General features: G+C 58.2%; 3 protein-coding genes across 4 annotated transcripts; 1 reads left to right on the top strand and 2 right to left on the bottom strand.

Annotated features, from left to right (window-relative positions):
• Nucleotides 1-236: 236 nt before the first annotated feature.
• Bet1l (Bet1 golgi vesicular membrane trafficking protein like) lies at nucleotides 237-2,271 on the top strand. Its single transcript, XM_042665552.1, has 4 exons — nucleotides 237-334; nucleotides 1,275-1,366; nucleotides 1,840-1,896; nucleotides 2,012-2,271. The coding sequence occupies exons 1-4, from the start codon at nucleotides 316-318 to the stop codon at nucleotides 2,177-2,179; spliced, it is 336 nt and encodes a 111-aa protein (XP_042521486.1). The 5' UTR covers nucleotides 237-315; the 3' UTR covers nucleotides 2,180-2,271.
• A 2,451-nt stretch (nucleotides 2,272-4,722) lies between these two features.
• Nucleotides 4,723-7,393, bottom strand: Odf3 (outer dense fiber of sperm tails 3). Of its 2 annotated transcripts, XM_042665550.1 has the most exons (7): nucleotides 7,277-7,393; nucleotides 6,817-6,931; nucleotides 6,497-6,697; nucleotides 6,105-6,206; nucleotides 5,853-5,974; nucleotides 5,258-5,398; nucleotides 4,723-4,972 (listed from the first exon to the last, which is right to left on the bottom strand). In XM_042665550.1, exons 2-7 carry the CDS (start codon nucleotides 6,923-6,925, stop codon nucleotides 4,883-4,885), a joined length of 765 nt encoding a protein of 254 aa, XP_042521484.1. In that variant the 5' UTR covers nucleotides 6,926-6,931; nucleotides 7,277-7,393; the 3' UTR covers nucleotides 4,723-4,882. The 2 variants fall into 2 exon arrangements, with proteins under 2 accessions (XP_042521484.1, XP_042521485.1); XM_042665551.1 differs by lacking the exons at nucleotides 5,258-5,398; nucleotides 7,277-7,393 and having other exon boundaries at nucleotides 6,817-6,925.
• A 1,270-nt stretch (nucleotides 7,394-8,663) lies between these two features.
• On the bottom strand, nucleotides 8,664-10,043 carry Scgb1c1 (secretoglobin family 1C member 1). Its single transcript, XM_042665553.1, has 3 exons — nucleotides 9,933-10,043; nucleotides 9,237-9,436; nucleotides 8,664-8,829 (listed from the first exon to the last, which is right to left on the bottom strand). The coding sequence occupies exons 1-3, from the start codon at nucleotides 9,985-9,987 to the stop codon at nucleotides 8,797-8,799; spliced, it is 288 nt and encodes a 95-aa protein (XP_042521487.1). The 5' UTR covers nucleotides 9,988-10,043; the 3' UTR covers nucleotides 8,664-8,796.
• Between the last annotated feature and the right edge of the window lie 107 nt (nucleotides 10,044-10,150).

Here is a 10,150-nt window from a genome sequence, read left to right as displayed (position 1 = left end):
CACAGGAGGGGCCGGCGCAGGCCGCGGCGCGCGCGCCAGCGGGGACGGGGTTACCCGGCACGGACGCGCCGAGGCAGCCCCGGCGCCCCGCCTCCTCCCGCCCGGAAGGACGGGGCTGACGGGCAGGTCCCCGGAGCCAATCAGCGGCCCCGCGCGCTCCTCGGGGGGCCCCGGGGCAGACGTATTTCCGTCCCGTCGCTGCCCTTCAGGAAGTGATTGGCCTTGAGCGGAAGAGGAGAGGCCGGAGAGCTGCGGCCCGAGCGCCTCGCGAGCGCTGGTGCCACGTCCGCGGTGCCGGGGCCGGCCGGCGGCGCGATGGCGGACTGGTCTCGGGGTGAGCACTCGAGAGGGCGCCGCGGGCGTGGGCCGGCGCCGGGGCTGCGGCCGGCCGGCTCGGGGAGTCCGACCCCGGAGCGAGCTGGGCCGCCCGTGCGGGGTAGCAGAGACCTGGAGGGTCGACGGGCCTGGAGCGCGGCGCGGCGGCGGGCGCGGGGTTCACGGGCGTGCGCACGCGCAGCTCGCCCAGGGCTGCCTCCCCTGCCCTGCCCTGCCCTGCCCTGCCCTCCCCTGCCCTGCCCTGCCCTGCCCTGCCCTGCCCTGCCCTCCCCTGCCCTGCCCTGCCCTCCCCTCCCCTCCCCTGCCCTGCCCTCCCCTGCCCTGCCCTCCCCTCCCCTGCCCTGCCCTCCCCTGCCCTGCCCTGCCCTCCCCTGCCCTGCCCTGCCCTCCCCTCCCCTGCCCTGCCCTCCTCTCCCCTCCCCTCCCCTCCCCTGCCCTGCCCTCCCCTCCCCTGCCCTGCCCTCCCCTGCCCTGCCCTGCCCTGCCCTCCTCTCCCCTCCCCTGCCCTCCCCTCTCCTCCCCTGTCCTCCCCTCCCCTGCCCTGCCCTCCCCTGCCCTCCCCGCCCTGCCCTCCCCTGCCCTGCCCTCCTCTCCCCTCCCCTCCCCTGCCCTGCCCTCCCCTCCCCTCCCCGGGTCCCCAGGATCTCCTCCTGCGTCGGGCCAGCACAGTTCACTCCGCTCTGTTATGGAAACCGCTGGTTGCGGGTCCAGCCCGGCAGGTTTTGTCAGATACCGTGTGTTGGGTGTCACAGCCACCTCATGTGGGGTAAAGAAGGGGCGAGTTTCGGCTGCCCCTTAGGGGAGCTGACCGTGCTACACAGCCTGCCTCTCAGGTGCTTGGCAGACACAAGTGAGCCCTGTCTCTGTAGCTGTCTTATCAAGCAAATTCAGCTGGGGTGAGAGGTCAGCGCGAGTCTTCAGCCTGTCTGTTCTCACAGCTCAGAGCTCCGGGGCTGTGGAGGAGATTCTAGACCGGGAGAACAAGCGGATGGCCGACAGCCTTGCCTCCAAGGTTACCAGGCTTAAATCGGTCAGTGGTGGCCTGTTCCCCTTCTTTCTCCTGGGGAGTTGGGGTCAGAAGTTAGGAAGAGGGGCTGGGAAGGTGCCTCAGTGGTAGAGCGCTCGCCTTGCATGCAAGAGGCTCTGGGTTCAATTCCTCAATGCCACATAAGCAGAAAAAGCCAGAAGTGGTGTTGTGGCTCAAGTGATAGAGCGCTAGCCTTGAGCTGAAGAGCTCAGGGAGAGCTCCCAGGCCCAGAGTTCAGGCCCCACAGCTGGCAAAAAAAAAAAAAAGTTAGGAAGAGTCTTAGAGGGATATCAGGCAGCTTTCCATTAGCTTTGTTGGCTTGAGTACAACCCAGAGTGATACTTGAACCTTTCCAGTCTGTTGAGACACTGGGTCTGGTAGAGACATGGGTGAGTTTGGCTGGTCTTGATGGGTGAATGGGTACTGTGTTCTGTGACTGCTGTGGCCTGACTGTATAATCTCTGTATCCTTATCAGCTGGCCCTGGACATTGATAGGGATGCTGAAGACCAGAACCAGTACCTGGATGGCATGGTAAGGGTCTAAGGTGTGGCCCTCCCACTCCCACCTGCTCTGAAGTCTGTGCTTGTGTGGGTGGTGGATTGGTCAAGGTGCCACCGTATGTGATCCTGCTGGGTCCTTCCCTCAGGACTCGGACTTCACCAGCGTGACTGGTCTGCTCACAGGGAGTGTGAAGCGCTTTTCCACGATGGCACGATCTGGGCGAGACAATCGGAAGCTTCTCTGTGGTATGGCCGTGGGCCTGATTGTGGCCTTCTTCATCCTCTCCTACCTCTTGTCAAGGGCAAGGACGTGAGCCAGTGGGAGCCACAGGAATCCAGGGTCTTCCTCACCTGGTATCTTGGGCTCCTGAGGACATGCTACAAAAATATTCCTTTACAGTGATCATCATGGGCCATGCATTTTCTTCCTATGTGGTGAGGGCCACCGTTGCCTCTGACCAGAGCACTCGTGGTTTGGAGAAACTAAGGCTCAGCCCTCCAATAGGTCAGAACAAGCTAGATTTGAGCCAAACAGCTGAGAATCCTGAATGTGCTCAGTGTGGCCAGCAGCTGTCCACCCAGCCCTCAGGGTTCTAATAGTTTAATGCTCTCCTGTCCTGTCCTGTCTGTGTCGGAATCTGAAGAGCCTGGGGCTGACAACAGAAAGAAGGGACTGTGTCTGTGAACCTCACACAAGCTGAGAGTCAAATAGGGCAATTTCTGGATGTGGCAATCTCCTCACTAGAGCTGCTGAGCAAGTATTTATCTGCATAGATCATGAGTCCCCGATTTTAAAGCCTGTGCCCTCTATCCTTGGATATAGCCAGACCCCTGCAAAGAGCAAGGCTGTGGGTACAGGAATGCACTGTGGGTTTGGGCTGGAATTGGTTGGGCCACAGGGGCATGTTTATGTCTAGGAACAGAGGACTCTACCTTCAGGACTTAGGCTTGGGTCCCCCATTGCCAAAACTTTTTCCCCAGGAGATGAAATGAAACACAGAGAAGGTTTCACCTGCCCTTTTAGACTCAGTGTGTGGGGTAGTCTTCCCTGTGAGGGTCCTCCTCGTAGGACCCTATTCCACCTGAGCGCGCAGCTGTACTGTTTGTAGCGGGAACTTTTGCCCCCTGCCCTGCCTCCCACAGCCTGTCCCCTCATTGTGGGAGAGCCCTCAGCCACACCCCTTGCTCCCTACCTCTACAGACTCCCCACCCAGGTGTCCCTGGCCCTTACTGCCTATTTGGCTAGTCCTGAGTTCATACAGACTGAACTTGTGAGAGGAGTCGTCTTCTTTCCTCCTCCTCCTTCTCCCCCTCCCCCAACTTTTTTGCTCAAGGCTAGCACTCTACCACTTGAGCCACAGCTCCACTTCCATCTTTTTTGGTGCTTAATTGGTTGGCTTTGAACCCTGATCCTCAGATCTCAACCTCCTGACTAGCCAGGATCACTTAATTGGTGGGCTGGCTTTGAATCCTGATCCGCAGATCTCAACCTCCTGACTAGCCAGGATCACAGGTGTGAGCCACCTGCTCCCAGCTTATAAAAGACCTCCTCAAGGAATGTATTGTGCAGTTGTGTACGCTTCTGTCCTGTGTTCCAGTCCCCCACCCTCAGCACTTGCTGGCTCACCACCTACTTTGTGACCACGCTGAGGCTTGCCATGCAGAACCACCTCCTCCAAGGTCCACGTGGCAGCCCTGCCCTGCTCTGGCCCGCAACCCCAGGATCCTCCCCTGCTCCCCCTGTCAGCAGCCCTCCTTCTCCTGCACATGCTCACCATAGTCACCTTTCCTCATCTTTGGCCCTTCTGTTGGGTCTGGAGAAGGAGGGTATGGCTCCAGCATCGCTTACTTCTTACTACCTCTCTCTGGCTTTGTTATTTCCCTGAAACCCTGGGCTGGTAAGGTTTGTGCCCCTTCCGTGGACATCTTAACACCCTCACCCTGGGGGTCTTTGTGTATTGAGTTTTGTCTTAGTCCTCTGCCTGTCACCAAACACTGGCAGCATCTGCCCGGCCACCTCCTCACTGGTCCCTGCCGTTAGACGCATCATGATTCAGCTGTACCTCCCTGTTTTTCTGGCAGGATACTGCTAACTTCCTGAGAACATGGCTAACCAGGGAGGAGTTCCTTGTGGAAATTTTGCCATCTCGTAGAACCTCTGTGGTTCTGTTCCCCTTGGGTATCCGTCTCTGTTCCTCGCCTTTCTGTCTCCACAGCTGTTGGTAGTGCTCTAGCAATTCTGTTCCGTATTCTGTGTGAGTCTTCTACTGTGTGACTCCTGTAAAGGGGACGGCAGTGCCAAAAACGTGGGCCTCCAGCTTGGTTCTGTGCACTTGGCACTGGACCCAGGAGCAAAGTGGGGTGCCAGTTTGGTTCTTGATGCCAGCAAATAAGAAAAGACCTCAAAGGCCAGTGTGAGAGGCCATGAGGACAAGTTGCCAGGCTGCATCCCATAGTTCAAGAACTTGTCAGCAATAAAAACTCAATAAACAGCTTTCTGAAGAAGGATTGACTTACCCTGTCTGATGTGTTGTGTGGGATGCCCACACAACTTTGGATGCATGGGGGTGTCGGGCAATTACATCACATCTTATTAGCAGTGGTCCAGAGTCAAGTGGGGGAGGGGAAAGGCCACAGTGTAGGCACCGCACAGGTGAGGCAGAGGTCGGGGCTCGCAAGCCTCCTGTGCAGACCCTGGAGCCCCGAGAAAGCTGGAAGGGGACCTCCTGTGTGTTGGCACCGACAGTCCATGGGGGGCTTCTAGGAAAACGTAGCCTTTCCCAAGACAAATCCTTAAGAATGGAATGTGTGGTTTATTTTTATAATTTGGACACAGCAGGAAACAAGATTAGCAAATGGGAATACAGTGTAGAAAAAATATTGTTAGAATTGTCCAAATAAGCATGCTGTGCTTTGCAGAGCCAGTCCAGCAGTGGCCCAGGTGGTAGAGGGTGCTTCCCGTCCAGGCCCAGCTGTCTTCCTGTGGGGACCTCTTGTGTGGAGCTTGCAGGGCAGGGCTATTCCACATCCACCACCAGGGGTGTCATATAATCAGAGTGCTTGATGCCAAAGGTGACGATGGGAGCGCAGGGCTTGGTCAGGGTTACCTGGGAGAGAGAAGCCGTGAGCTGGGGGGGCTGGGCTGCTGTCCCTCCAGAACCTGGGGCCAAGGTGGCCAGTGAAGAGCCTGCTTGGACTCTGAGCATGGAGCACTCAGCAGTGCTAACTCACAGCAGCTGGGGAAGGGTGGGGGCTCTGGTTCCCACACCTGAAGAGTTGCTTCGGGCCAGTACAGCAATGCACAGGGAAGCCATGAAGGCCTCCCCCTCCCCCACACCCAGAGTGTGTCCTGTCCTGACCCCCACCCAGCCTCTAGGCTTTGCTTCCTGGACCTTCTCAGGGCTGTGGGCTCCCGGTCCTGGCTTGAGAGTCTTGTCCCCTGGGGGCTCCACCCGGGCAGCCATGGTGTACTGTGGTGCCTTGAACTTGGTCAGTTGCACATCAGTCTGGCGGTACGCTGCAGGACCTGGGGTCTGGGAGGTGAAAGAGGACTCAGGTAAGCGTGTGTTGTCAGAGAACGGGGCAGGTTTGGTACCCTGCTGTCACCAGGGGTGCCTGGACCCACTGTGCCTATGAACACCTTTGTGGGATTCAGGCCTCAACTTCAGCATCACTAAGCAATCATCCCCATTGTGCTCCAGTCTAACACACACCCCTTCTGTCAGGCCCCTTTGCAGTGGGGACACTGTCCCTTTTTGGGTATGAGGACAATGACCTGAGTCTAGGGAAGCTAGAACCCTCCCCCCTAAGCACTCAGAGCTTACCTTCTTTCTGTATCACGCCTATCTAACACTGCTGTTTGCCCTCCAGCCATTACTCTGGGCTACAGCACAGCTCCCAAGCTGGTACCTGGCTCCCCCCCACCATGTGTTCAGGGGACCGGCCGGGGGTCTCAGCAGGTGGGCCCGGGGGCCCGGGAAGCCTTGCCTTGTGCAGGTCATCGCTGAAGCTGCCCAGTTTGCTGCGGCCCTTGATGGAGAAGGAGGGCTGGGAGACCTTGCCCACGGTGTGTGGGCCCATCACCACCGGGAGCATGTATGCAGCAGGGCCTGGGGAAAGAGGGGGGCCTGGAGTCCTTCTGGGGTTCTCTTCACTCCTCAGAGGCCCCACCGTGTGGTCTCTTGTACCCCTAGGGCCCACATGCTGGTCACCTAGCTGACAGTTGGAGCTGTGACAGACCTGGGGTGCTGTCCACGCGGAAGGTCTTGGTCCGTGCTGAGATGGAATGGCTGGGCGCCGAGTCAAACACATGCTTGGTAGATTTCTCTGGAAAGTAGTCACCTGAGGGGGAGGAGGTGCAGGGACAGCAAGCATGTGAGTGGCTCCGACCTTGAGTGAGGCCTCCAGGCCTCAGCATACTGGTGAGTGGGCTGATCAGAGCACTGAGGATGCAAACAATGACTCGAGGACTGCTTTCAAGCAGGGAGAACAGGGCTTGTGGCCCGGGCTCCTGCACTGCAGGTCAGACGGGACTGTGGGGTCTTGGGCTCTGCTGTTTTGGCTTAGTACTTGGGTCCACCCTGGACTTCCCATGCCATTCTTGTCAAGGAGCCTCAAGTGGGGTCACTCACCCGGCCCTGGAGTCAGCACAGTCTTGGTGTGGTAGCGCCCAAGGATGGAGTAGGTGGGGCCGATGTCCTTGCCGGTCCTCAGTATTTTGGGGTTTACACTGTAGCGGGGCCCTGGGGAGCAGTTCTCGGCCAGGAGCATGGGGGCTCCACGGAAGCTGTAGGCCGGCGCCCGCAGCTTGGTGGGCGTGTGCTTGACGAAGCCTGTGAGCACAGTCTCTGAGCGGCTGGAGCCAGACATCCCTTCTCCCCAAGCTCCAGACCCACCCATACCTCATACCTGGCTTCTGGCTCCTCCCACCCCGCCATCCCTAGGCTCTTACCCGTAGTGGGTGGAATCAGGTACTTGGGTCCAGGGCTGCTGTAGAGGGCCATGATGGGTCCCCGGGGGCGATGGGGCCTCCAAGTGCCCACCCATATCTCTTCCGCCATGGCTGGCTCTGTCCATGGATAAAAGGGTGACCAGGTGCTGGGAGGCCCTGGCCCATCTCATCCTGGCCCCCACATTCCTGTCCCTGGTCCTGCTGACGCATGGGCAGAGCTGCAGGCTGCAGTTGCCATGGGGTCTCAAGCAATTAGGGGCTGTGTGCGTTTTCCAAGCCCTCCCTAGCCTCCAGCACTGTCCCCGAGATGCCGCCCACCCCCTGGATCTAAGGAGGTCTTGGGCCCTAAGGGTGAGGTCCCATCTACTTGGAGAACCCTAGGCATGACCAGCAGGGAGCTGGTAGGGAGAATGGGAGCTGCTTGGCTGGGTGCCTTTGGGAAGGGGGCCGGTCCGCAGGCCTCACCTCTGTGCAAGAGCAGGCTCAGGGCAGCCTGGGACCCAGCCTCCACGCAGGTGGGCTCCTCCCCCTGGCGTCAGTGCCAGGCGGTTCCCAAAAGCAGAGCATGAAAGAAAGGCCTCCCTCTCACCCCAGGGGCTTGGAGAATTGGGAGGGGTCCCTCCTCTGAGCTCTAGAATGTGGCTGTGTAGGACTGGGGGGTTCTAGAGCACAGTGTGTGATGGGGACAATGCCCTCTGTCCAGGCCCCCTCAAGCTCTCCTCTCCAGGGACCTCCGCTGAAGGTACCCCACCGTTTCCAGGCCTCTTCCTGTCTGGGAACCCTCACCTTCTCCAGTACCCCATCTTCTCTAGGGACCCCTACCTTCTACCAGGGACCCCTATTTTCTCCAGGGACTCCTATCTTCTCCAGACCTCACTCCCTCCAGATTCCTACCCTCTCTGTGCTTGGCTGGGATGAAGGTGCACAGGGGAGGAACAAGGCAGAGAGTTCCCAGGGCCCGGAGCCCGGGGTGGGCAGGGAGTGAATGTAATGATCCCATTCAGCCATGTTCCCATTCGAATTTGGAGATAACAGATATGGGGAGTCTGTCTGCTGGTCATTCTAGTGGCTTAGGGTCTGAGTGGGTGTGGGAGGCACGAGTCAGCAGTGGGGGGGCTTTCTTCCTGCTGACCATCCGCAGACCTTGCTGGCTCTCAGCACCCCACCAGTGAAGCCAACCCCTCACCTCAGATTTTGAGAGTCTCCCGGAGCATGTGGACTTTGTTCTTGATGTTATTAGGGATCCTCTTGGGACTCAGCCTCAGGTTAGGGTCTCTTTCCTTGGGTGACTCTTAGGGATTGTTCTTAAAGCCCTCAACACCTGGGTATCTGCTGCCCGTACTGTCACATGAACTTGTCATGCATGGCTATGGTACAGAATCATCAGCTTTCACAGGCAGCCCCTCAGCACGGATGGGGGTCTTCCCTACTGCCCTGACCACTTCCTTGTCTGAGCCCCAGCTCAGGCAGCTCTCAGTATGGATGGGGGGTCTTCCCTACTGCCCTGACCACATGGCTATGGTACAGAATCATCAGCTTTCACAGGCAGCCCCTCAGCACAGATGGGGGTCTTCCCTACTGCGCTGACCACTTTCTTGTCTGAGCCCCAGCTCTTGCCCTGGCCTTAGGACTGCAAGTCTTCTCCCTCCCCCTTCCTTGATGCCCCTCTGTGTCCACATGGCTGCCTGTTTATCTTCTGTGCTGCATCCCTGCCTACCCTGTGTCTGCTGGGTCCAATCTACCATTAAGTGTGCCCATCCTCCTACATTCTGCTCCTTGGTGAAAGGAGTGTGTCCTTGAGTGTGTTCTTACATGTCCCTTTGTTTGGGAGAGACAGGAGCCAGGGCCCAGGCTGCAGGAGGCTTTATTGATTCATGTTGAAAGATGAGTTTGCTTGTGGGTAAACAGCAGTGGGGCAGTGTGTCCATGGCTGCTTGCATGGCTGGTCCTGTGCCTATTGGGAACCATGTTGCGATCCACTTAGACCCCATCCTGACTGCCAAGCACTTGAACCTGGAAGGCAGATACATGTGAACCAGAAGAGTTAGTGAGTAGTTGCCAGAAAGCTGCAGCGCCAGGAAGCAGACAGCCCTGGGCCATCTCAGGGGTATGTGGGAGAAGACAGGTCCTGCCACCCTGCAGTCCAGCCACTTCTAGTATCTGGGAGGTTGGCATACACATGCTGCATCAGTGCATTGAGTGTGTGCATGTGTGTGCACATGTCTGCTTTACATAGTTCCTGAATTGGGGGATCAGAGCCAAGAGGCTAGAGTTTTCTGCGTAGGTAGAGAGGTCTGGGGTATCCACTTGGCTGGCTGGAGTAGGTCGGAGGGCTGCAGTGGGCTCTGGGGTTCTACCTAGGGACAGCGCTCGAGGGGAGGGTTCAGGCGCAGAGGGAGGGAGAGCCCAGGTCCCAGTACCAGAAGCTTGACGAGTTCCGCCTTATGCATGGGCTGCAGGCCATCAATGCAGGACTTGAGCTCTGTCAATGCTTCCTTGGCATCCTCATTGACGTTGTACTTGCCCAAGGGCCCCTCATAGAGCTCCTCTGGGGTTCCCACCAGCAGGGTTTGCAGGAAGTCCATGAAAAACTCATTGTCGTCTTCTCCTGTGGCCAACCCTGCATTGCAAGGGGAGATGACACCAGGACAGGGCTACCCAAGCCTTCCCCCAAACCTCCCTGGAAGACACAGCACCTCATCTCTGCAGACCCCTCCACCGTCACTCTAGTCCCAGATGTTCTGGCTTCCACTAGTCCTTTCCCTAGTCTCACTGGGAAAGAAAAGTGAAGCCCTAACACAGCATCATTTCCTCCTGGTGTGGAGCTGAAATAAGCTCCGTGGATGAGCCACGGTAGGTGGCACTGGATGGGTCAACAGAATCAGTGTGCGTTCCGTTTGCCATCCTCCCTCTTCTTCAGTCCCACTACCTCAGCTGAACACGCACTGTTCTACAGCCTGTCGCACGCACTGTCGGCTACAGACCCTCCACTGGTGCCAGCAGTGCTGGGCACTGGAGAGTCTCTGCTGCCTGTGTATACAAAGACACACTCATTTCAGCTTCCTAGCGCCCCTTTCCCCCATCCTGGATATGCTAAAAACACAGCCTAAACTCACCTAAGATGCAGAGGAGGCCCAGGGCCACCAGCAGGACAGCACCACTCCTCTTCATGGCTAGTCTCAGGAGCTATTTAGCGGAACCTGGGCTTTTATGTATTAGCTAGCGGCAGCTCCCCCAGGGGCTGGGCTCCACCTGTCCATCAAGACCTGTCAGGCAAGCTGGGCAGGCGTGTCTAGGCTTTTGGCAAACGAGGTGAGTGGAGTTAATGGAATCA

The sequence above is a fragment of the Dipodomys spectabilis genome, unplaced genomic scaffold (assembly GCF_019054845.1).
Source record: "Dipodomys spectabilis isolate Male_0828 unplaced genomic scaffold, ASM1905484v1 ptg000331l, whole genome shotgun sequence".
NCBI lineage: Eukaryota > Metazoa > Chordata > Mammalia > Rodentia > Heteromyidae > Dipodomys > Dipodomys spectabilis.
Note: the sequence above shows the minus strand (reverse complement) of the source record. Positions and strands in the feature narration are given on the sequence as shown.